Here is a 27,484-nt window from a genome sequence, read left to right as displayed (position 1 = left end):
TGTTTATATCATTTATTCAAGAAATCAAGTCTTTAAAAATGTTTTTTTTTTTTTTATTGCATTTGAAGACATTTCCAGTAAATGTTTGAAGCCTTGGCCTAGTAACCCATCTGCCCTAGTCATCAGATTTCTCGAGCACAGTCCCATTGCCCGCAATGGTATTTATCAAAACTAAAAATGCTAGCATACTGAATATGCCAGCACTGCACCCAGTCGTCTATATGAAATACTCCATCAGCTAGGACAAACCAAAGGCAAAGCTGACTCTATAGTACAAACCAACATTCTTCACAGAAGAAAACAGTGTGAGACTAATTTCCTACAGTCTGTCACCTGCCATCAATTCTTCACTATTATTACTGCAGTTATTTCAAGGATAGTAAAATTAGGCTCCACTACCCATGGTTTCTCGACTTTTTAAAAAACCCTAAGCTCTAAAAGGTGTAAACAAGTATACACATAGAATTGTTTTATAAAGGTCTGATGTCTGTGTGTCATGGTAATGATGACAGAGACAGGACACGCACTGGAGTCAGTAGTGGTTACGTGCGCTGCTCACATGGTCAGCTGCTCTCCACAGGGTGAGTGACAGGCCACAACAACAAAGGTCTGGCAGCTCTTTGAGCCCACTTCCTGCACAAGCTCCTGCTTGGTGGGTAAGAACTGCTTTCTACAAGCTACAAGCCACATGTCCCCACACGTGTCGACCAGGGAGCCATCTTGAGAGTTCCTCCAGTGACTTTCTAGGAGCACAGCTTCTACATTAAAGTTTGCAAACTCTTTCTCCTTTGAAGCTCCGAGTTCCCGTGTGACAGACAGGCCTTTACTCTGCAGTCCCTGTCACCCACGGCACTGCCCCTGGGGCCTCTTTCCGAGGTTTGTTTTCTGTGAAGGTTTCCGCAAACCGCTCCCGGGCTTTGTCCCAGTGTTTTTTGCTCTTATTCTGAAGGAGGTCAACGTCATCAATCGAGGACGGCTTCCCTGTCCCCAAGCCGGCATGTGTCCGTCGAAGCTGAAGCTGGATCTGTTGAGCAAAAGAACTGTTTTAGAACCTAAACACACCAAACTCTGTTGTGTGGACATTTGACTGTAATCCTTTGACGAATTAAAGACTCGTGCAGAGAAAACTGGTCGATCGAATCAATATACACAGAAATACACATTCTACTTCCCACAGCTTAAGCTCCTTTGTCAGCATTGTCTTGGCAGACCCAAGTCCAGCCAATTCTATAAAAACCACCATGTACCTTAAACAGCCATCCCCATGCCCTGCCGCTGCTTGTCCTTTCCAATTGTGATGTGTGGGGCAATGGGCTATGCACAGACAGCCTGGTCTCCAGTCGAGTTGAGGTGTGGACCCTGGTGAAACCCAGTGGTGATAACTTTCACCTACATGGGACAGAAGGCCTCGTGTCTCCTCAACCCCTGGCTCCTGTCAAAGTTACTGCCCCCACCGCCCCCATAGGAGAAGCTCTTGGCTTTTAGTCACGTACAGAATGTCTCAAGCCTCTGACCTTCAGGCTTGACTCCTTCCAGTTACCTAGCAACAGTAAGATAACAAGCCCACTATAAGAGGGGCTGATCGGCCCCTCCTCACTCTCTTAAGCTTGTACTTTTCTTACTCTCCCTCTTACTCTAGCCTTTCTTCTCTCTCCCCCTTTCCCCTTCCCTCCTCTTGGCCATGGCCGGACTCTCTCTTTCTACCTTTTCTCTTTCCCCCTGCTTTTCTACAATAAAGCTCTAAAACCATAGACTGTCTCTGTTCATCAAGGCCCGCTGTGCTTGGGTGATGGGATAGGCTTTCTCCTAATGAGTCATGTCTAATCTCCCATCAGAAGGCCTTCCTGTGCTCCAGCCAGACTCTCACTTGCGTAGGAACCTCTCTCCTTCTGCCCTCTTCCCGTATCTCCTATTCTGTTCTCAGCTCCTCTGCAGTATCCAGCGTGGGATGCCAAAGACTGCGAACCTGGTACAGGGGCTGCCCCTTGTTCACCCCACACCATGTGGGATCAGTGGCTTCACACAGCTAGATGCCCACCTGGGGCCGCATGGAAAGCATCCGGCAGGCCTCCCACATTGGCCTGCCCAGAGCACAGGAACTCTGGTGGGACGTGGGCTCTCTCCCTCCCTCCTCTTCCCCTATACCCACAGCCCAACAGTGATGAATGTTCTTATCCACAAAATATGCTCAGAAACTGCAAGAGACAACCAAAAAGCCAACACAAGAAGTCCCGCTATGCTTTACATCCGTTTATGTTTTGTTTAGGCTGCACTCATAGCTATGGGGACGGCTCATAGCCCACAGACACAGGCTGGACACACCTGAATGATACACAGCTCTAAAGTACATCAGTCCACCCAACTAAAAGTAAAGGCCATGGACACATTTAATCCTCCCACCCTAGCCTCATTCAAGCAAAGGTATAAGAGGACCAAGATTAAAATAGTAGAGGAGGCCTGGGAGAGTCACTGACCCTGGAGTGTCTGCCTGGCATGTAAAGCCATGGGCTCACTCTCCAGTGCTGTGTGCACACAGAATCATGTCGAGAATCTGACAGCTGTTTGTCTTCCTATGAGGAGATGAGGGCCTCTCATTACGTTAGGAAGTTACCAGAACCACCTGGTGCCTTCTGTAAAGTATAGGTGGGTCTGCAGGACATTCTTTTTTTTTTTTTTTTAAGATTTATTTATTTACTTCATGTTTGTGGGTACAATGTCACTGTCTTCAGTGCTCTTAACCGCTGAGCGATCTCTCCAGCCCCTGTAGGACATTCTTGACAAACAGTTTTTACATAAGCACTGCACCTTCAAACATGCCCAAAGACTCAGTGATAAAGCTCACTCATGCTAAAGGTCTAACTGTAAACCGTTCTCTCCCTCATGAACCAGTGAAAGTGACAACACCAGCACTATATCCACACTGGTGGCCCATCAGCTTCAGCAGGGTGTGTGTGTGTGTGTGTGTGTGCACACACACACTAAAGATAGCTATTACCTCCCATCAACTACGCAGCTACAGAATTTAACCAATGCATTGTGTTCTAGACACTATTCTCTGTATTATACATAAAATGTTCTGGGGCTCTTGAGCATAACAGATTCTCTAGCTAATGCGGAATCTGCCTACATGTAAACTAACATCTACTGTTCCTTCAATGTTCAACACTAGACTAGTAAGAATGTCATCTCAAATTTTTAAAAGAGCCAGGCATGGTGGCATACACTTTTAATCCCAGCACTAGGGACCCAGAAGCAAGTGGATCTCTGAGAGTTAGAAGTCATCCTGGTCTACAAGTTGAGTTCCAGGACAGCCAGGTCTGTTATACAGAGAAACCTTGTTTTTAAAAAACCCAAACCAAAAGAAAAAACAAAGAAATAAATGGATGCATGAATGAATAGACAAATAAATTGCCAAAAATGTACTGACCTTATTTTAGCAAGAGTATTTGCCTAACATGTTCAAGGTTTAATTAAATAACCAACATGGTAAAGCAAACAAGCACAAAATCTATACAACTAAAAAGTACAAAAAAACCTTTGATTCATTAAATAACACTTTAATTGTTTTGATTTAAGAAAAAAAATTCTAAATAAGGCTTTCCCAAAGCACAAAATACCAAACAAAATGCACATGTGTTAAGTGGGACACAAGAAAAGCCTTCCCCGTGTCTGGTTTGGGTTACTACTCTAGTCCCAGCACTTGGCAATGCGGGGCTCATTACTACGCAGAGGCAATGCATATTGGAAGAACTTAGGATGAAGGGAAAGACAAGTCTTACCGGCGTTTTCATCCCTCCACCATCCTTCCCAAGGCCTTCTCCCTGTTTCCACCCCATCTTCTCCAACATCTTTCGGCCTTTGTTGCTATCTGTAATTTCACTGTAAAGGAAAATCAAGCCAATAATTGACTTATTTATAAAAGACTTTTTAGGCCATGTGTATAATAAACTCATGCATAAAAAAACTGGTATAGCTACCTTTAAAAGTTGACAATACTTCCTAAGGTGGAGAACACAAATGCTACTCTACAGATGCCACCTAACAGAAGTGCAATCAATGACCTATGTACAAGGAAGCAGACCAAATGGTCAACAAACCACAAGCAATTCAGACATCCACGGGCACTGAGACAGACTGAGGCACACAAAGGAAGTTCTTTGGCAATGACAAGAAGCTGTATCAAACAAAGCTACGCAGGATGAAGGAGACAGACACCATGTGTGTGTACTGATCCACACACTTAGGACTTCAAAAGCTACTGCTGTCAGGACGGTGGTTGAGTTTGGCAAGGAGAGCACAGGTCAGAGGTTACTGACACTGTCACACTTCTCGTGCATGAAATGTGTGCTCTTCATGCACAACCTTCCACAGGAGCACAAGGCTCAACAGTCAGCCCAGAACAGTGTGCCTTTCTGTCTATATGAATGAACCAATAAAAAGGAGACCCAGAGCCCATTTGTCCCTACTTGCATTTGGTGTGATGGATTTTCTACTGTGACAGTTTTGATTTTGTATCTTTATTATTTTCTTTTATACTATCCCAAGAAAAGCAGGCCAATGTGCTTCAGTTTTTATTTCTGCCTCCTCATTGAAATCTAATGTAATGTCCATATTGTTCAGCTGTTTTTAAAGCATCTGCCCTGCTGCCCGCTGCCCCTAACTCACTACATGTCCCGAACTGACTCAGTGAACAGTTGGGCATCCCATTCCACCCCCCAACAAGGAAACGTTACCACCAACCATAATTATAAAATTAAACCTGGCACAAATACTACAGTTTGGAAACAAGAGAAAAATCACAATTTTATAATTTTCATTTCTACATGGAAGATTCAAATTGACTCAACCTAGGATAAAAAGCCAATGTAGCTAATTTAGTATGTAAGTGCGGTCACATTTTTCATGTTGATTAACAAAGGCATTTTACCAAGAGAAAAGAATCACGGAGTAAAAAACTCAACAAGAAATGGTCAACACTCACGAGTGAACAGATGCAGGGGCGTCATCTCTTTGGAAAGTCCCTTCGCTCCCCACCTGCTCCCTGCGTTTCCCAGCTCTGTCTTTATACTTAGGGTTCTTCAGTGCTTTTTCAGCTTCATAGTCTGTATTCTTAACAACCGCAAACCATTGATTGAGGAAAAAGAAAACAAATAAAGTATAATTCAGTAAAAAAAAAGCTATGGTTCAATGTGGCCTCTCAGACAGGAGTGAGAACAAGTGGCTATGTCTACCCCACACTGCTCCAGTTCTGTCACAAAATGAACACAAGGCAAGGAGGTAACATGCCGAGAATCCAGTGTGTTCTCTAGCTACCGCACGGCCTCCTACGGGCCAATGAACCAGTGTTCAGGCCTGGGGGACTGAGCCCTAGAACCCCACGAACATGGAGGAGGAGTACCAGCTGCACAGGGATGTCCCCCACCCTCCACACAGCACCGTGGCTGTGTGCACACACACATCAGGGATGCACACATAATACTAAGACCTGAACTGCTGGGACTGAGACAAAAAATCTGCCCCCTTTTCTCTAAGGATTCCAAAGAACCCAACATAGTTTGATACTGTCTCTTGGAAGGGAAAAATAAGGAGTCATTTTAAAATGAGGAGATGGTTCATCCTGTTCCTACGAACAGCCTTTGCTTTAATATAGCCCCATCTATGTGACTCCTTCACGACCCAACACATATCACAGGATAAAGAGTGGGCTAAGCCCCATGTCAGGGCATGGACACAGAATGTAGTGATTCCCCAGGAAGGACAGACACTTTAGCAGACACAGTGTGGCATGCTCAGGCTAAAGGCACACCCAAATGTGGCAGTAACTCCCAGGTTACACCTGTTTCAATGGTCCTCACTTTTTAATTGGTAAATTGCACTCCACTATGAGACTATTGCATGGTTTCTTTATCCATATTTAAAAGATATTTGAATCTCTCAATTTGGAAGTGTTACTAAAAACCAAGTACAAATGTCGGCTTACCAGTCTTTGTAGAAAGCTGTTTGCACTTCTTGAAGGCAAATCCCATGAACTGGTATGATAGACACACCTCCAGCCCCTTTAACTTTTAAAAAGTCACCACACTGTTTTCCCCGAGTTGCTGCATCATTCATCATTCCTGCCAGCCACACAGGAGCTCCATCTCCTCATAGCCCTTCAGTGATTTGCACAGTCAGTTTAACATCTCCGAGTAGTTCTATAGATGCCTCCTGATCGCTCACTGTAGTCTCACATCCCACAATCCTAGCTGAACATTTTCCATGTGTTTATAACTGTATAACTTCTTTGGGAAGTGCTTGCTAAAAACCAGTACTTTTTTATTTTTTAACCTGGTGTGCTTGTTTGATGAAAGTCCCCAGTTGTCAGTGCTGTTTGAGAGCTGATGGAGCCTTTAGCAAGCAGAGCCTTGCTGGAGGGCGTTTGTCCCTGGGAAGGGCTTTGGAGTTTAAGCTCTGCTGCATTCCCTGGGTTCAGCCTCTCTGTCCCGCACCATGCTGCCTTTCCCAACATAAGGAACTGTGTGTCTCTGGAACCTTAAGCTAAAATAAACCTTTTCTCTTTTTTCTTTTCTTTTTAGTTGTTTTGTTTTTTGTTTTATTTTTCAAGACAGGGTTTCTCTGTGTAGCTTTGGCTGTCCTAGAACTTGCTCAGTAAACCAGGGTGGCCTCGAACTCACAGAAATCCACCTGCTTCTGCCTCTCAGGTGCAGAGCCCAGTCTAAAATAAACCCTTTCTTAAATTGCTTTGGTCCTAGTGTTTTCTCACGGCAACAGAAAGTCATTAATATAAACAATAGCACAGGCTGGCCCTGAATGGTCTGAGCAATGTAGTGTTCTATAAAGCAGCCTCCTTTTAAATCAACTTGTTCTCTCATTCTACAGTGTTCTATAAATTCTACATCACTTTAAAATCTACATCTATGAATTCTAGTTTCTTATCAGGTACAATTTGCAAGTGTATTTCCTGGCCTGTGGTTTCCTCCATATTTCTTAAGCGTCTCTGGGTAAGCAAAGTCTTACATTTTGACAAAGTATAGCTTGTCAACGCATTCTCATACAGTGGTGTTAAATACCTCAGAAATTTACTTAAACTTGTGTGTGAACAGCACGTAGAGTAAGAGGAATGGGTCGGTTTCCCCAGCTGTCCTCCAACAGCTGGGACCTCAACTCAGGCCCACATGCGCACTGTATTTTCAATTCTAACTTCAGCAGTGATGTTATAAACACCAGAACTATAGAAATCACATACATAATTGTGGTAAATACATCTTACTTATAGTGTGCTTAGTACACTGACTAAGTGAGAGAATACTTAGCACCCTTACCTGCAAGCCATACTTTACTCGTATTTTCTTGAGTGCTTTTCTTCTCTCCAACTCTTTTTCCTCCTTACTTAGTGCTGGACCAACTAAAAGGAAACACTGAGTTTGAATATGACAGACTTTACAGAAAATTAATACTTACTAAAAAAATAGTTTATCTTAGTATATTAACCAGTTCAAACCATTTTCCTAGAAATTTCATAATCTCGTTTTTCATTACAGTAGAATAAGATTCCATTGTCTGTCTGTGTACAGACCACATTATCATTATCCATTCATCAGCAAGTGGAAAGTACTATGCTGAGATATCTAACCCAGGCCCAGAAAGACAAAATGTCATGTTCTCACATTTCACACATGCTATGTGGAAATATTAAATTGGTGCATTTAACCTGGAGTGTCTGCAGGACCTGAAAGGCAGAGCAAGCCCATGGGAGGAAGGAGGGAAAAGTCGAGCTTATGTAACATGGGGCTAACATTTATGTGGGGAGGGGGGTGACCCAGAACTAAAGACTGAGAAAGCCCCTTCTGGAACTCCACTGTTTTGGAAGTCACTTTAAAAACAGTTCCCACAAAGGACTCTGACTAGAGGTGGGCTGCACGAGTGGACAGTAACAAATGTGCTAGTACTCAGCCCTGCAGACCACACACTGAGCGTACATGCAGTGTGCCTCGTCCACAACCTCGACAGCTAGACACAGGCTGCTCCACTCATACACAGTGAGACGTGAGGTGGGAAGGGGGCTCAACAGTACAGAGGGACAGACCACTACTCCACTGTTAATCTGTCTTGTAGAGTATCAGCCCCACCCACACTTGGTACTTCACATACCCAGAGGCTCATCCTTTCTATCAAGGCGGAGGTGAGCTCTGACTTGCCCCGGCTCACAGCCATCGCACGTCTCACTGCCAGGGTGAATGTGAAAAGACAGCACAGTCTCCCCAATTTTCACTTCGTCACCGTGTTCAAGGACGTAAGGATCACATTTAGTTTTTGGCTAGATGAGAAATTTTTAATGAAACAGAAATACAAAATGGTTATTATGTCTATGGTAGTGAAAAGTTGGGAAAAGGAGAGGCATGCACACTTCCACAACTTGATGGGCAGACAGTGAAAAAGACTACCAGGATCATGACAGTAGCTCAGTGGAAGAGCATACACTTACCATGAACCAAACTCCGAGCTCCACCCGTGACCCCTTACAGTATCCCCCAAAGCCACTTATAATCCTGAGCTTACCAAAGCCCACCAACTTTCTTACCATTGAAGTCCATCTCGACTTCAATCCGTTAGCAAAACACATATTATTCAGAGGAAAGTTATATGTTAAGAAGGGATTACCTTCCCTCTTCTTTAAAAAAGAAAGTGCTCTGTGTGTGTCTGTCTGTGGGTGCACAAGCTGTTACATAGGCCCTGGGGTCAGTACTCTGATTCTAATGATACCATGGTAAATGCTCTTAACCCCTGAGTGACCTCTCAGTTTTCCTTATAATTTCTTTCTTTCATTGTTAAAGCACAAGAGCAAGGCCCCTGGTGGTTTATATTACCAAGCTGACAGGACCTAGAACCACTTACAGTCTCTGAACACGCCATGGGGGTGACCTCTGGGCATGCCAGTGAGGGATCATTTAGATTAGGTTAACTGGAGGGACAGATCCACCTGAACGGTGGTGGCCCCAGGCCATGGCTGGGGTCCTAGACTGAGCAAACAGGAGAAACTGGGCTTAGTGCTGGCATTTTCTCCCTGTGCTTCCTGAAGTCCAACATAATATAACCCCCCTGCTTCCCCGTGACCCACTTCCCCGTGATGGACAGCTCTTCTCATTTCCTCAGTTCCTTTGTCAGGGTACTTTAGTTTTTAGAAAACTCCTAGTTTACCATTATTTTTATTAAGACAAGGGGAGGGGGCAGTTAGGGCTGTCCAGTGGTGTGTCAGAGGGAGAGCATCTGCTTGATGTGCAGGAAGAACCTGGGCTAGAATCGCAGAGCACATGAGAGCCACCAAAGCTGCTTCTATGAACATTCAGTGCTGGGCTGTGGAATGACTCAGCAGGAAGAGGAACTCCACCAAGCTGACCTCCACACGTATATATTTAATCTAAATAAGCTTTATGGTACAGTCATACCTAAAAGTAGCAATAGAGATATAATCAGAAGTCAAAACTCAACAGACCAATAGCTACTAAATATTTTTTTTCTAGCCCTTTCTGGAAAATTTCAACCAAGTTATAAATTTGTGCTTGAATTGTGATCTGTAACGACTAGAACCTAAGCTCAGACAAGGAAGTACAGGTAAACTACACATTGAACGTACCTGAAGAATCTGTTTCCCGTTGACAATGGTACCATTCTGGCTGCCCTGATCCACAAGAACGTAGCTTTGCAAGTCATGGTCGAAATAAACTTCTGCATGGAACTTAAAGGAAAGCAACCAAGCAATTACAAAGAACTGCACACTTTCAACCCAGAGCGAACTTCGCTGGTATGCAGCGGTGTAGGCATGAGTCTCTGATCATTTCACCTGATTTTTCTTAATGTTTTTTTCTGAGTACAAATTATTACAAGTTTCTGGTAGAAATATGGAGGCTATACTTCCTATGCTTCTATCTTTAACTATGATGAAAAATTTGTATATATCCTGCCTCTTCTATTTTTAAAACATAAGTAAGATTATACTATACATACAATGTGATTTTTTGGTTTTGGCCTAACATAAGCACTACCACTGCCTATTTAAAATCATTACAATTCTCAATACATTCTAACTTGAGACACTCATTCTCACGGAAGCAAGTTCTCCATGTGTCCACATCACAGAGCGGCCTGACCTCATGACTGCAGAGTGTGCGCTTCATACATTGTGCAGCTGCTTCACAGGGTTAGCAGTACGCCATACAGTGTCCATGCAGTGGGTACAACTATCCTCCATTCACCTAGTATATGAATAACCCCACACTCAAGGCTTGTAAAACTGGACATCTAGGCTTTCTGGGGGGTTATTATCTTTAAAACTTTGCTGTGGGCAGGCTGGAGAGACGGTTCAGTGGTTAGAGCACTGACTGTTTTCCAGAGGACCTGAGTTGGATCCCCAGCACCCACATGGCAGTTCATCCACACACAGGCTTCTTTCTAACCATCTGTAACTCCAGTCCCAGGTAATCCATCCTTTTCCTCTGCCTCTGTGTGCATGAGGCACCCAGCTGGTACACAGACATACATGCAAGCGAAACACTCATACACATACATTTTTTTAAATTAAAAAAAAAAAAGTTATGAGCCTTCTTGCATATACAGTATCTGTGCACAATCCAATTCTCTCTCTGAGAGACGATATACTTAAGAGATGGAATTGTCAAATTACCATATATGTAAATTTTATTTAAATTTAAAATGGTCAATTATTTTGTAAATGTGTGTACATGGGGTACATGGATGTACACCTGGCATTCCGGGGTGTGGGTGTGCCAGATGCGTGCACAGAAGTCAGAGGACAACTTATAGGAGTTGGCTCTCTCCTCCTACCATGTAGTTTCTAGGGATCAAACTACCGTGACAAATTATCTCGCTTTCAGCTGGCCCCTGTATGCAAACTTCTAATCTTAAACTGAATACTGCCATATCGCTTTCCAAAATAGATATATCCCCATTGTCTATGAGAATCCTCGTAGCTTTAAACACTCTTAACCAGATTTGGCTATTGTCAGAATTTAAATTTTCTATTAATCTAGCGATATGTACTATCAAGTTTTACCATTGATCTTATTTTTGAGTTTTTCTGATTTCTATTGAAAATCCTTTTAGCAAAGGGCTCTTTTATTACTTTTAATTATGTATATGTGTATGGGTCTCTGTGTGCATCTGTATAGATGCCCCAAAGGCCAGAGACATCAAATCCCTAACTGTGAGCTTATCTATCTTCAGCCCTGAGAACTTCCACTCACTATTTACCAGCCACTTGGGCTCCTCTGCCTGATACTTTCTGTAGTCAGACTGTCTAGAGTAACTTTATAAAAATTTTAAATGATTACAAATGTTTTCACACTGCCAAATCTTATCCCAAAAAGCTCTTCTAAACTGAGCTCCCAAAAGGAACAATTTTTAATAAGTATGTGAATAAAAATTCCGTCTTGCCTTCACATCTGCATTTCATGTGACTCCAGTGACTTCTCACGAGTGAGCCAGGACGTTCTCTATCTGGTGAACTGACTACACAATGGCAATGGATGCCAAACCAAACCAAAGCAAGACACATGGCTCTCTGCATCTTATCAGGGCTGAGAGTGGGGAAGAAGGTCTCTACTACTAAAGTTCCAGGTTGGGCTTTCCTTGAAAAAAACACAGTAAGTGAACAAGGCAGGAGGATTCCCCGCTTTCAAACAGTGCTGGGGACACTTTCCTGATAACAGTGAGAACAACCTCCATCCTTTTTGTTGGTTGGTTGGTTTTTCAAGATGGGTTTTCTCTGTGTAGCTCCGGCTGCCCTGAGACTTACTCTGTAGACCAGGCTAGACTAAATTCCACTCTTAAAAAGACAAAAAAAAAAATCATAGGTTCACATTACTTCATTAAATAAAAACAAGCAGGGAGGCAGAGGCATAGATGCCTCCTGCCTCCTCCTCACAGAGCTCTGGGTTCAGCTCTCAACAGTGTCAGCAGGACAGTCAAACAGTTCCAGACACACAGCATGGAGAGACCAGAAGCGCAGCCTTTCCCTGCTACTTTAAAGCTACAATTCTGTTGGTTTTGAAAACTCAACTTTTTATTGCTACAACACGAAGCCACTGAAACGTTGAGAAATCCTGAGGTAGAAATGGTTAGATTCTGCATGGATGGCAAAACATTTGAATCATTTGAACATTTGATTTATGTTTGAATTACCACAAAACATAGCATATTGACTTCACTTGGTAAATGTGTTAATTGGATGCTATTTTACTATTTAAGTTAAATAAATAAATCCATGTTTTGTAACTCACGCTTCAGATTTTTAAAAAGGACATAATTAGCCAGGCATGGTGATACGCACCTATATTCCTACTAACTCAGGGGGCTGAGCTGGATCACTTAAGCAGCCTGGGAACAAGGGGAGGACGGCCCTGTCACAAATCAAAACATCATGACAAGCATGAGTGGCCCCATGCCTAGGATATAGGTGTAAGAAGATTGGGAGCTTAAGGCTGACCCTGCTACTTAGTGAGTTGGAGGCTAGCCTGGGCTACAAGAGACCCTATCTTTAACCAAATCCAAACCCAAAAGTCCCATAATTTTCAAACTGTGATAAAGACTTTTTTTCAAACACTGAAAGAAACGAAGAGGTGCTGCTGTCATCTCTATTACCACAGCACCAGCCCCTCCCGTTCAACAGAAAGCCTGTGTTTCCTACTAAAACCATTCCAGGTTCCCTTTTTGTTCCATTTGGTTTTTATATAGGATCTTGTTGTGTAGCCCAGGCTAGTATGGAACTCACTGTGTAGTCAGGACTGTTCTCAAACTCTTAGTTCTCCTGCCTCTGCCGGGGACAGGCACTCAGACCCAGGCAAGGGGCAGTGGCACACACACTTCCTCAGACTACAGCTCAGAGTGGAGGTCTCACCTTACTAACAGCGACTTCAGGGATTCTCACAGTATGCTCCATGTCCTTCTCTCTGCAACAGTAAGTAAAGTGAGTCAGTAACGGGGACACAGAAACACAGCAGTGACAGGGCACAGAATGCTTTACTAGACGATGCGTAAACAGAAGCCTAGCACAGCAGTCCCCGAGCTGTGGCTCACCCTAAGACACTCTAGAGTTGGCACGCTTCTACACAGTATTTGGTTACATCATTTTTCTTGTTAAACTGTGCTTTTCTTTGGATAAGGATGTTGCTTTAGCCTTTTTGTTTCTAGAACAATGCTTTAAATACAGTACTGCTCATCTACCTTCTTGAAACAAGAGAAAACCCTTCAGCTACAGCAAGTCTTACCTCCCAATGGTGGCTGGGCTCACAGCAGTGATGATAAACAGCGAGCCCATCTGCAACACTGGAGACCTAATGACAATCACCCGAATACAGGGCGGCCAAATTCTTTCCTCATCTACCAAGGTGAGAGAGAGGTGGACAAAGATTAACTTAAAGTTCTATGAAAATCAATTTCTCACACAGATAACTAGGAGACACAGTTCTCAGCACAAAGGAGGTTTATTTGCCCCAGAGAACAAAGGGCAAGGAATATCCCTAGCTTTAGGAATATAACCTACGATTCTTAGTAAGGGGGAGGAGATTGGGGAGAAGGGCAGGGCCTGTGAGAGCCATGCTGGCCACCATCGAGCTGGCCATGGTCCCTCATTACTGATGCTGCTACTCAGACTTGGTCTACAGATCTGCCTGAGCTCAGTTCTCACACATCTGGACCTTCAGTGCTGGCCCTCTCCGTCCGACAGCAGCTAGCTGATGAGTTCCCCCAAGCTCCCTACCTCCTGCACTTCTGATGAGCACACGCTCTTCAGGCTGGCCTGCTGTCTGTCAAGCTTCCCTTTCCCCTTTGGCTGTACTGCAGGAATCCAGTGTCTGCTCTTACTGTCTGACAACCCTGACAGCAGTCCCAGATTTCCCGAACCTACTGGTGTTTCTCTTGGTGATAGACCCTGGGTGACAACCCTCTCTGTCTCAGCCAGCTAGTTCTATTTTGAGCCTCTCTAGAGACATGGGGATGCCCTATCTCTTGCCTTTGGCCCACCAGCCTCCACATGTGATGGAAATGCTCTCCCCGACCTGAAAACTTCATATTAATGGTATACTTCAGCACCCAACAACTCTGGAGCCTGGATGTGTCTCTGTCTTCTCTTGTCTGCTCTAAGCGCTCTCTGACTCTTACACTCTGAACTTTTCCAGTGCCGTCGTAAGCCTTTGGCCATTTCATGTTCTATTTAACCCTGTGTGTGCTACAGAAATACTGTGCCTGCCAGTTGCTGTGCTGCGCTGCAGCCAGCCCTGCCCCAATGCCATACAGCACACACTGCTCTACAGTGCAGGCTGCTCTGGAGCCCACCTGAGCCTCAACCTTGGCACTGATGGTGCAGGTCACGCCCCTTAGCCAGAGCCATGTTTGCTAGCTGGCTAGAGTCCCTTCAGTAGCCATCATAAAGTACACAACAGAGTCAACATTTCTAACAGTAATTAAAATCAAATCTATTTTATTTCAAAAATATCCTAAACACATTTTAAATTATTATAAGCCAGAAAATTTTACTTTACTTTTTAAAAGTAAGAGAACTTTCCATTGAGAAAAGAAGAAATTTAATTTACTATTATTACAAAATATTGTGGTTTATATCTTTATATGAAGTAAAAATGCTAGAATAACCATAATACCTAACTAAGCAAGTGACTTCTTTCATAAGCTATGCTTTTAATGGCAATTTACGTTTTCTTCAAGTGCAAGCAGACCATGACAGCAGAGCCTTAGAGAACTGAAAGTACAATGTTATGTTCAATGGAAGCTATTCAACACACTACAGTTCCCTTAAGTCAACATACTGATCACCCTCTCAGGACTCGACTCCTACAAGCTGACAGTAAGTCATTGCCATCATTTTCAATGGCATCAAAATAACTGGGGTGCCATCGGCCACGCCACCCTCTGCCCGAGTGAATCACTTACTCACTCACCTTCATCGTCAGATTCTTCTGAGGTCTCCCTGTCCCCACTGCTACTGTCTCCATCATAGCTCTTCTCACTCTGAGAGTCTGTGATCTCACCTTCTTCTGGCTCGCTCTCACTCTCTCCCATTCTCTCATCCTTAGATGACGCTGAGTTATCATCTCCAGGAGACTCCACAGTGTCTCCACTAACTGCCACCGTGAGCTGTAAGGGACTGCTTTTGTGAGAAGTGTCTGTTCTGGCCTTCTTTTTCACATTTCCAGAATGTTCATCCTCACTGCAGTTTATATAGTCTACACTGCAGACTTTCTGATCTTCTGAGCTCAAATCCTAGAAAGAGGGGACAGGGAAGGAAGTGACATCAGCGTCTCACACCACTGGTTCAGGAGGACACAGGACAAGGACAGGACAGGACCCACATGTCCTGCTCCATAACACCATCACTCTTAGAATGTTACATCATTGTTGCTAGCCAGCACCCTATCAGATGGGATCAATATGCAAGTGGGAGGCAGTCCACAGCCCAGTGTGTCCCTCCATCTACTCTCAAGGCCCCGTATTCCTAGCCCAGGCCGGCATACCTGTTACTTGGCCTGTAAGAAAATGTAATAAATGTATAATTTATAATAAAAAATGTATAATAAAAAATGTAATGCAACTCCTGTTTATACTTTCAGATTTTCTAGTAGTCACATTTAAAAACTTAAATAAGGATGTTTTATTCACTTTTGATTTTCTTTCTTTAGGTTTTTTAAAACAGGGTTTCAGTTTTAGCTCTATCTGTCCTGGCTCTCACTCTGTAGTCCAGGTTCAAATTCACAGAGATCTACCTGCCATTGCCTCCTGATTGCTGGGATTAAAGGTGCATGCCACGCCGGCCTGTGTATTCATTTTCATCCTAAGACTTCAAAGCCGCACACATCCAGGACCTTCACTTCAGTACACAGCCACAAGTAGCTCATGGCTACCACACCGAATAGTGTAAAACTAGAGAATGTGTCAATCCCAAACATTTCAGTTTTTAAATATGGCAATGTACGTAAAGTACAGAGAGTTTAAAGGATAACATGAATTTAAAGATCTAAATATAATCAATGTATCAAAATTGAGGTTTTTACCAAAAGTGAACACTTCAGACTGAAAAATGATGTTTAAAGTTTAAAATACAAATGTTTTATTTATATGTCTTTAATTCTAAAAATTCAGCCTGTCTATAATAATAAGCCTTTTATTATTAATTTTTGGCATGCTTTATGGAAAATGAACAAACTATTTTAATTAACAAATTAAAAGTATGTATTTTTACTGTGCACACTTTACGTTCTGCACAGAATGAATGACTACATCAAGCCAATGCACATGTGCATCCCAGTCTTCCTGTGGTCATAATACAAGTTTATTCTCATGGCGACTTCCAAATGTTATAATACATGGGCTAGGGGTATAGACCAGAAGTGAGATATAGACAGAAGTGTGTCTAGTTTGAACAAGGTTCTGGGCTCAATCTCCAACACACATCAAGGCACCATTCTGTACAACAGACAATATATTAGTATCATGGAAACTGGGAAGAAACACAAGGTCATTGTTCTTCCCCTTCCATATGCAACACTCTCAATTTTCTTCCTGCCATGTGCATATAATGAAGGGAGTTCACATGTAATTTCACAAAATATGACAGCATATCTTTAATAGCAGCATAAGCATTGAGTTTGGAGACAGGCTGAACATTCACAGTATGATAAACTATATATACTCTCAGCAATATAAACTCACCAAGGGCAAGAACAAGGGCAAGGAGCTAAAAAGCTGTGAAGAGCTTTACAGCTATGTAAAGTAGATCAGCAGCATCAACATAGCTACGTATGCACTGTTTAAAGAGCATGTCCAATATTCTCACTATGACTTCTTGAACAACAGAAGGAGAAAAAGACTGAAACTGTCAGGGCGCTTCTGATAAGGGATTCCTGGGGTAGACTGTTAGATAAACATGCAGGAAGGACAAGAAAGGGCACGTACACCTAGACAGTGAAGGGCCTCTCCCTCTCCCTCTCCCTCTCCCTCTCCCTGTGTGTGTGTGGCGGGGAGGGGTGAGGCTGGGATTATAGGTGCACCCCATAAATTCCCGGCTCCCAGAGTTTATTTTTAGTAGTTCACTAGCATGCTTTTCTATTCATTTCTGTATTGTAACTAAAACGAAAACACGGTGAGATTAATTCCAAGTGTTGATAGTACAATTTATTACTTTAAGTAAATTTCTTTGGGTTAAAAGGGAAGAAAAACATGACATAAAAGTTCCAAAGTTAAGTGTCACATAGCTGCCGCAGCTCGAGCAATACCAGTGCAGCAAGCAAGCGCCACCTCACACATCATCACCTCAGCCATTTAGGAAGGAGAAGTAAGAGCACTAATAGCATTTTAATTAGCATGGCATTCTAAGTGACTTTACAATTGCCTTCATTCTTCAGACCTACATTCCTTTTCCTGTACGTGTCAGCATGCTCTTAACTATGAACTATGAAATGCCAGGGATCAACCCCACGGTACTTCACATGTAACATAAGCTCTCTATTACTATGGTACATCCCAGGACCACGTTCCCCTCCACCCCCACTTCTTAGGCATAGTGCTGTGTTAATTAAGCAAAGAAATTGTCTTTCATTTTAATTTTTTGAAAATAAATTACTAGAAATGAGATTCTCCACCTAGTACAAACAAAAAGCCTATGATTGTTGATACAGTCAACCTTTTTCCAAAAACAAGACAAACAAACAGGCTGACACTACGGCCCGGCAGTTATGAGTGCCTGCAGTAGACCCAAGCTCCTTCCCAGCACCCACGTCCTCTCACCAACCAGAACTCCAGCTCCAGAGGCTCTGGTACCTTTGTCTGGCCTCCATGTGGACCTGCACGCCCATGCACACATGCACACATGCACATGTGCACACACACCCACAAAACTTATATCTATTCAAATAGACAGTAAATCTTTCCTTGCTTGCTTGCTTTTTGTTTTGTTTTGGGTTTTTTTTTGTTTTTGTTTTTTTTTAAGACAAGACTGGGTTTCTCGATGTAGCACTACTGCCCTGGAACCCTTTCTGTAGACCAAGCCAGGCTTGACTCAGAGAACTGCCTGCCTCTGCCTCCAGAGTGCTGGGATTAATGGCGTGTGCCACCATCACCAACCAGCAACAATAAATCATTTAAAACAAATAACAACAAATACCCTTCCAATCCTAATATGTACCTCACTCCAAATTTACCAGGAATGCATTTTTACGTTTGCAATTAATAAGTGAGAAACTACTTAAGAAAGTTAAATCTGTATATGCCAATATATAAATTATTTCTCTTTTGTGAACTATAATAACCAACTAACTAAATCAAGTCTGGATGTTGTCTGAAATTTTTTTTTCTGAATTACACATTGTAAGATGGTTTATATATCCTAAATAAATACTTCCTTCAACTTTACAATACACCTACTTCTAATGTCTGAGTTTGTTTAAAAAAACAAAAACAGCCAGTTGTGATGGTGCACGCCTTTAATCCCAGCACTCGGAAGGCAGAGGCAGAGGCAGGCAGATTTCTGAGTTTGAGGCCAGCCTGGTCTACAGAGTGAGTTCCAGGACAGCCAGGGCTACACAGAGAAACCCTGTCTCAAAAAAAAAAAACAAAAACAAAAAACAAAAACAAACTACTCATTTCACTTGATCCTTTCTAAGTTTTAGAATCTGAAACCTTAATAAATGTATTTAAAACACAAAAATACAGAACAATGTTTACATTCATAAAATTTGTGGCTTAATTAATGATACTAAAATACTGCAAACTTTAAAGAAGTAAGAAAGCATTACCTTTCCTTCATTTGCTGTATAAAATCCTGGCTCCTTTCTTCTCTTCTTCAACCTTCTATCTCTGTTTGGTTTTGTGCTAGGGGTCTGGTAAGGCTGCAGGTCTACGCGAGAGTGAAACTGGTACCGACCGCTCTCCACGTCGCAGTAGTAATAAATCCCGGTGGAAGGGTCGTAATACAGCTGGTTTTCCTTCCAAAGTCAAGACAGTAAGTTTTACTCAGGTATAATGAGACAAAAGAGAAAAAGAAACAACAAAAATGCCAAATATATCCAAAGATAGTGGATACATTTAACAACTATTGTATTTTCAGAGGAATCAGAGAAATAAATTAGAGAAAAAAATACCTTTTCGGGGGGGAAAAAAAATCATTACTGTCTGCTTTCCACGGTGAGAAAACTTCAATCTTAACTGCATCAAGTGAGACTGCCAGTGTTTACAGGGTTTTACTTTATGTCAAATGGCAACTTCACACGGTTCAACTGACCACATTCAAATGAAAGAAACGTTTCGAAGGCATGAACACTTAGGTGTGGATGACAAATTGCATAGGAAACCATTAGTGTCCTGGCTCTGGACATCCTAACCTGGTAAGCTGTAAAACACTTGACCATTTAATGATAAACTACAGAAGCTGGGGTTGGGGGTACAGACCTAAGACACTGGTAAGCAACTATGCTCAGTAATTTTCTATTCCTTTTTCTCTTGTTAGAAAATTGGAGGCAAAAGTTCAACAAAGGAGGGAAAACTTAAGCAAGGAGACTGAGCCACCATGTGAGATGAAGGCCTCCACTTACAGACAACAAGGCGTTAGTTAGCAAGTCCACAGACACCATCACTCACAGACAAGACAGCGGGGAGAACGACTCCAGGGAGGGAAGGAAGCCTGCTCGCCAACCCTCAAGCCCAGTTTGAAAACTTGGCCACTTCTTCCTTCTCTGCTTCAGCTGGGACTTACTTTTTGCTATGAGGCAGCTGTAAACCCAACAGTGCATTGTTAGGAAGGTCTGAGATACTTACAGAATCATAATAGAAACCAGTGCTGTGGTCAAAATATAAGCCTGTGCTCTCGTCATAGGTGAAGCCGGTCTGCGAAACAGCAGCCTCCGCTGCGGCTCTCAAGCTCTCAGCAAGCGAGGACCCTTCGAGTGCTGGGCCTTCTGCTAGCGTGGACACACTCTCCTGCAGAGACATGCCAGGTGACACATACTGTCAGCTAAGCTGGATCCAGTTTGTAATGGAAACGCATCGTCATTAATTATAATCAGAACCATTTTTTTAAAATATTTTTAAGTATTTTCCAATTTAACCTTGGCCTTAAATTTTGTCTTTTTTGTCTTTGCTGCGGATAAGACAGAGGCCTGCACATGCGAGGCCAGTGCTGTTCCATGAGCTGCATTTATTCCCAGAATCTTGTCTGAGTGTTAAAGACACTAAAGTAGGATGATAACAAGTGTTCAAAGTTAAATGTGTGGTAACCAACCACACAAGGAAGCAACCATGGAATATAGACTAAGTATCTCTAAAGCAAATGATCTGATTGGTCAAAAGAGCCAACGATAAGACACTTTAAAACTAGAGACGGAGAAACTACAGATTAATCATCCAGGAAATTTGAGCAGTGATGAGGCAGTTCATACACAGCCCTGGAATAGGCGAGTGAGGGGAGCAGACAGGGGAAGAAACGCCTTTTACTTCCAGGATGGCCAGCTTTCGTACACACACAGTACTTGGCAGGCTCAGGTGGGAGGACAGTTTGTGCCTGAGAATTCAACACCAGTGTGGGAAACAAAAGCGACCCCATGTCAAAATAACAAAGAACTATTTCGGATATAAACATGCAAAACGACACTGTCCTTGTGCCCAAAGCCCCTCAAAGCCTCACTATCACGGGTGACTGCAGACGTGAGTGCCACCACACACACACACATGGGTCAGAGAAAACCGGGCACACTTGGTTCTCTCTTCTACCTTTATAAAGGTCCAGGGCTAGGAACTGAACTCAGGGTGTCAGGCTTGTGTAACAAGCACCTTTTACCTCCTGGGTCACCTCACTGAGCTCCAAGGGTCATGGGCTGAGTTAAACAGAAAACTTGTCACAATTATAAATACATTTCCACTTCTGTTTGTTAGCAACCACAGCTGAGTGTGTTGATACAAACCTATACTCTCAGGCACAAACAGACTGAGGTAGGACACTTGAACTCAGGGGAACAAGGCCACCCTGAGCAACAAAGCAAAACTTTATTTCAAAAGACAAAACAAAACTGGTGCTCTGTGCATACCCATACATTTTATCTCATATATAATTATTTATAACTCCTGTGTGCACCCTACAGGATCGAGGAACCGTCTTTCTCCATGGTGAGCCTTTGTTACCTGTGAGTCAGAGGTGACGGCATCCTCCTGTCTATGGCTAACGCCCTCTGTGCCATCAGGGCCAGCATAACTCCCATTGTCTATGTGTGACTCATCCTTAGGGTTAAGAGCAGAAGCCTGAGCATACTGACTCTGCTGTTCACACAGTTCCGTCTCTCTACTGGGAAGACCGTCATCATTATAATATGTCTGATAGTAATAATCTGTAAAGAAAAGAAACAAACAAACAGCTGGTGAGCATATGGGGAAAGTTTGTTAGTTGCAAAATCCAAATAGCAAACCCAAAGCTGCACCCACTGAAACCCTGAGCACGGAATCAAAACTGCACCCATTAAGTCTGGCCACACGGCCCAGGCAGAGTTACGAGGGGTGGGGGTGGGGGAATAGAAGGCTTACTGACAAAATTACTCAGTATAATCAGTATGGGGGTCCAATGGAGGGAGGATTTTTCCTAGCACTGGAGAGCCTGAGGCAGGAGGTTGGATGAACCCAACCTGAGCTACCCAGCATGTTCCAGACACCTTTACCTCTGTACTGAGAACCTGACTCAAGCTACCAGAACAGAATACTTAGCGCAGCAGTGAAAACATACAAAAGCATTAAATAAGTTAGAAATTATCATACATCCCTATTTTGCCAGCCATAAATTGACAAAAAAGTGATATAGAAAGAAATCTGTATTATCAGATTCCTCCTATTTTCATATTTTGTCTGTATTATTTTTAAAGAAACACTACACCCGTGTGTCATGAATGGTCCGAGGGTACTAGTGCACCTATAGTGAGTACCTGAACTCGCCCAAGGAGCATGGCTCTCTGTCTGTACTTCTACATCAGACTTCGGATTATCTTCATTTTTCCCACAATGGAGTATTTTACTAAGTTCTTCTACCTGAAAGGAAACAAAGCTTTAGGAAAAATAACCATAAAGCAACTCAGTAATAATCAACTCCACCATCTTCAGAACATTACAGTAATACACAACCCTCCACCATCCTCAGAACATTACAGTAATACACAACCCTCCACCATCCTCAGAACATTGCAGTAACACACAACCCTCCACCATCCTCAGAACATTACAGTAATACACAACCCTCCACCATCCTCAGAACATTGCAGTAATACACAACCCTCCACCATCCTCAGAACATTACAGTAATACACAACCCTCCACCATCCTCAGAACATTGCAGTAATACACAACCCTCCACCATCCTCAGAACATTACAGTAACACACAACCCTCCACCATCCTCAGAACATTACAGTAACACACAACCCTCCACCATCCTCAGAACATTACAGTAATACACAACCCTCCACCATCCTCAGAACATTACAGTAACACACAACCCTCCACCATCCTCAGAACATTGCAGTAACACACAACCCTCCACCATCCTCAGAACATTACAGTAACACACAACCCTCCACCATCCTCAGAACATTACAGTAACACACAACCCTCCACCATCCTCAGAACATTACAGTAATACACAACCCTCCACCATCCTCAGAACATTACAGTAACACACAACCCTCCACCATCCTCAGAACATTACAGTAACACACAACCCTCCACCATCCTCAGAACATTGCAGTAACACACAACCCTCCACCATCCTCAGAACATTGCAGTAACACACAACACTCCACCATCCTCAGAACATTACAGTAATACACAACCCTCCACCATCCTCAGAACATTACAGTAACACACAACCCTCCACCATCCTCAGAACATTGCAGTAACACACAACCCTCCACCATCCTCAGAACATTGCAGTAACACACAACCCTCCACCATCCTCAGAACATTACAGTAATACACAACCCTCCACCATCCTCAGAACATTACAGTAATACACAACCCTCCACCATCCTCAGAACATTACAGTAATACACAACCCTCCACCATCCTCAGAACATTACAGTAATACACAACCCTCCACCATCCTCAGAACATTACAGTAATACACAACCCTCCACCATCCTCAGAACATTACAGTAACACACAACCCTCCACCATCCTCAGAACATTACAGTAACACACAACCCTCCACCATCCTCAGAACATTACAGTAATACACAACCCTCCACCATCCTCAGAACATTGCAGTAATACACAACCCTCCACCATCCTCAGAACATTGCAGTAACACACAACCCTCCACCATCCTCAGAACATTACAGTAATACACAACCCTCCACCATCCTCAGAACATTACAGTAACACACAACCCTCCACCATCCTCAGAACATTACAGTAACACACAACCCTCCACCATCCTCAGAACATTACAGTAATACACAACCCTCCACCATCCTCAGAACATTGCAGTAACACACAACCCTCCACCATCCTCAGAACATTACAGTAACACACAACCCTCCACCATCCTCAGAACATTACAGTAATACACAACCCTCCACCATCCTCAGAACATTACAGTAATACACAACCCTCCACCATCCTCAGAACATTGCAGTAACACACAACCCTCCACCATCCTCAGAACATTACAGTAACACACAACCCTCCACCATCCTCAGAACATTACAGTAATACACAACCCTCCACCATCCTCAGAACATTACAGTAACACACAACCCTCCACCATCCTCAGAACATTACAGTAATACACAACCCTCCACCATCCTCAGAACATTGCAGTAATACACAACCCTCCACCATCCTCAGAACATTACAGGCACTTATCTTGGTAGAACTTTTAGACCTGTGCCCAAAGCATCTGGCTCCTTTTTCAGCATTCACAAGTCAAGGCTGACCTCTGGCTTTCTCTAGCTCATTCCTTCCTTTTTAACACAGGTCTCAGTATTCTGCAAGCTGATAATGAACTCACAGGCTCAAATAATCCTCTGGCTTCAGATTCCCAGATAGTTAAGACTAACCGTGCATGCCACTATGACCCACGGTATTGTCATATTCCTAGGTAAATACTCAAATCACAGTGGGCATGGAGGTGAACACCTTTCATTCCAACAGCTGGATGGCTGAGTTCAAAGCCAGACAGGGCTACACAGTGAGACCCTATCTAAGAGAGGGAGACAAGGAGGGAGGAAAAAACATTCAAATCATCCAAAAATCTAGGGATGGAGCTCAGTGGTGGGCATGCTCAGTAATTGTGAAGTCCTAGGCTCAGTCCCCAGCACCACAGAAAGAAATGTCCAAGTAAAGACAGCTTAAATACAGGCAAGGTCTACCCTTACCTTGGACAAAAGTAAAAGTTTATTCTCATAGTCTCAAAGGCCAACAGTTCTTGCTACAATTTAAAACTACAAGTTTCTCATCTGCACAGAATGTTCTACCACTCAGAGACTTAAGTAATTTACTTAGATATTTTTAAATGCTATTTATATGCTGTATGTGATTTTTCTTTACTCTTATCACTAACTCCAGCAGAATGGAACAAGAACTCGGCAGAGGTGGCATCTTTCCTCTGTGTACTTTGTGCAGTGAAGCACTCTTAAAAACTGCTGTGTAGCACATGCCCACGAGTGAATGGGAAGTGCCTCGATCCAGCACCTTTCCTCTGTCTGACAGGACCTCAGTAAGCTTGACCACAGAAAAGGCAGTGAGAGGTTATTGAGGTACTTCATGACCTGGGAGATCTCTTACTGCCAGGACAGAGACAGGACAACTAATGAGTGAGAATGTTGAGGGGGCACTAGCTCTCGGGCTTATCGCTAAGTCTGTCATCTCTTACCCTGGGAGGCAGAGTACCTTGCCCTGGTGCTGACTGCCTGCTGACTGACTGCCATCACCACCACTGCCACGAACTGGAATACTTAGTATCCACATTTATACAGGAACTTTGAGTAACATCATAATTTATACAACCATCTTATAAAATAGTTGTCCTGATGCCAATGTTACACACAACATGACAGGAAATGTCTTAAGAAACAAAGTAACTTGTAATGGGCTTGTTAATCCCCAAACCAGCATATACTATTATTATGACTGTTAGGTTACCCTTTATTTACTGCTCCAAAAGAAATGTATCAGAGACTTGCGACTGACAGGTAAGCACGCTCTGCCCTCTGCGGAGGGAATCTTGATTAGAAGGTTGTTATAACTGTCAGCAGGATATAGCACTTTTTCAACTTTGGATTTATTATCATTATCATTATTATATTGGGGAAGGGAGGTGTTGGGGAATCCAGCCCCAGGCCTTCTACATACTTATAAGCACTCTACCATTGGTTTCCATTTTCTTTTCTCTCTTTCTTTTTCTTTTTTCTTTTTAAAGGACTCTCTACATTACTCACACTAGCCTCAAATTTCTAGACCAGAAACATAACTCTAAACAATGGGTACAGAAATCATTTCAACCCAGCAGTTATTTTCTGAGCTCATTTAAGAACAGTATGTCAGGGACAGGAGGGAGGGAGGGAGGGCAAGCAAGCATGGGGGCACGCATTAGAAGCAAGCAAGCTTACTGGTTAAGAGCTCTTGCTGTGCAGCCCATAAGGACCTCAATTTGGAATGCCAGCACCCACAGAACAAGCAGGCTTGGACTCCAATACATCTGTAAGCCCACAACTGTACGTGGTAGAGACAGGAGATCCCTGAGGATTGTGGTCAGCCTGACTAGCCAAAAAATGTCAGGTCGTGGTTAAGGAAGACAATCTGTCAAAGGAATAAGGTAGAATGACAGAGGACACCTGCTGTCACTCTCTGGCCTCTACATGCATACAGACATGAATACACCAACCAGACAATATACACACTATATAAAGACAGGATGACAAAGTCTGATGACGTTTCAGTATCTAGACTAGAGATGTAGTTTTATAAAACACTAAATTAAGGAGAAAACATTAGGTTAAAATTAAGTATCCGGAAACAACTTGTAAGGATAATATGCAACTGTTCAATGAACAAGGTAAAACTGTACTGTTTTTTAAGCATCACTGTCAAGCATCTGCCTCACTACAGATTATGAAAATGAAACACATTTCTAGTATCTGTAAGAAAGGCGGATGTACCTTCCTACAAGTGAACCCAAGAGGATAACTGAGGTCACCTTACACGTGGAGTATGTTCAAGAGTGTAAAACTCAACTTTGTTCCTGCTTTTAAATATCAATGCTGTACACTATTATCACCCTGACTTTATAAACAGCGGGGACACACGAGGTAGGAAATGGCATTCTAAGTTCAGCTTTAAACAAACTCAAAAGGGGATGGGTGGGTGTTGGCTCATGCCTGAAATCCCAGCCTAGGAGGCTGGGACGGGATTGCTATGAGCTTGAGTCAAACTGGGGCTACATTTTAAGACCTAAGCCAGGATGACCTGCGTAGATTCTCAATTGAGATTCCCAAGTGTGTGTGTTTGGGGGGCGGGGGGTGGAGAAAAATGCAAGCCCCACAACCTCAGCACTTGGGAAGTGTTGACATGGATCAAAAGTTGAACTTCAAGGTCATCCTCCGTTACACAGCAAGTTCAAGGCCCCAAATGGAGACTTCGTATCAACCAAAATAACAATTAAAAACTCAACCAAACAAAAAACAAATAACAAACCCCCCCAAACGTGACCCCCCCGCCAATAAATGCGCCCATTGCCAGTAGGACAGGCGAACAAGACCATGTAGCCCATGCTGACGTTCATTCTCGCCTGCCCTGAGACAAATGCCCAAACCAATTGGCTGGCACTGGCCAACCGGCTCCACAGGTCTTTGGGATTTTGACCAGCTCTGGGCTGTCATGACTTCTCAGGGTCCGTGGAGCAGGTCTGGCCCCGGCAGCCGCGTACCTGCGTGCGGAGCTCCTGGTTGTCGCTCTCGGCGTTGCGGTAGAGCCGCTCCGTGTGCTGCAGCAGCTTCTCCACCTCCCGCACCTGCCTCCGGCAGCTCCGCAGCTCGCGCTCCAACTTCTCCACCTTCCGCCTGAGCTGCGCCAGCTCCGGCTCGGGGGAGGCGGGCGGCGGCGGCGAAGGCGGCGAGGGCGCCTCGGAGGCCATGCGGCCGTGAGCGCCGAGCCCGCGGGGCGCGGACGGGGTTGCTTAGGACGACACCGGGGCCCGCTGGCCCAGGGGCCACTGGAGCGCGCGGGCTGCGAGGGGCGGCCTCACGCTCGGACGACCGCAGCGGGCCCCGGCCATGTCGCCCCCGAAGACGGCGGCCGGGACTGCGAGCTTGGGGACGAAGCCGACCCTACCCGGGCCGCGCTGCCGTGAGCTCGGACACCCGCCCGGTGACAGTCTCCGGGAAGCCAGCGGACAGGAGAACTAAAGCGAACCGAGCTGAAGCCTCTAGTTCCGG

At 43.7% G+C, this 27,484-nt stretch overlaps 1 protein-coding gene across 1 annotated transcript; it reads right to left on the bottom strand.

Moving 5' to 3' along the window:
- On the bottom strand, positions 1-27,484 carry Aggf1 (angiogenic factor with G-patch and FHA domains 1). The gene is made up of 14 exons (XM_021180208.3): positions 26,977-27,484; positions 21,984-22,086; positions 21,196-21,398; positions 19,837-19,998; positions 18,819-19,007; positions 14,970-15,291; positions 13,284-13,395; positions 12,914-12,965; positions 9,635-9,736; positions 8,152-8,317; positions 7,323-7,405; positions 4,982-5,109; positions 3,780-3,879; positions 1-1,024 (listed from the first exon to the last, which is right to left on the bottom strand). Exons 1-14 carry the CDS (start codon positions 27,181-27,183, stop codon positions 824-826), a joined length of 2,130 nt encoding a protein of 709 aa, XP_021035867.1. The 5' UTR covers positions 27,184-27,484; the 3' UTR covers positions 1-823.

This window comes from Mus caroli, unplaced genomic scaffold (assembly GCF_978045245.1).
Source record: "Mus caroli unplaced genomic scaffold, Mus_caroli_1 scaffold_15, whole genome shotgun sequence".
Taxonomy (NCBI): domain Eukaryota; kingdom Metazoa; phylum Chordata; class Mammalia; order Rodentia; family Muridae; genus Mus; species Mus caroli.
This window is presented reverse-complemented; position numbering and strand designations above follow the sequence as displayed.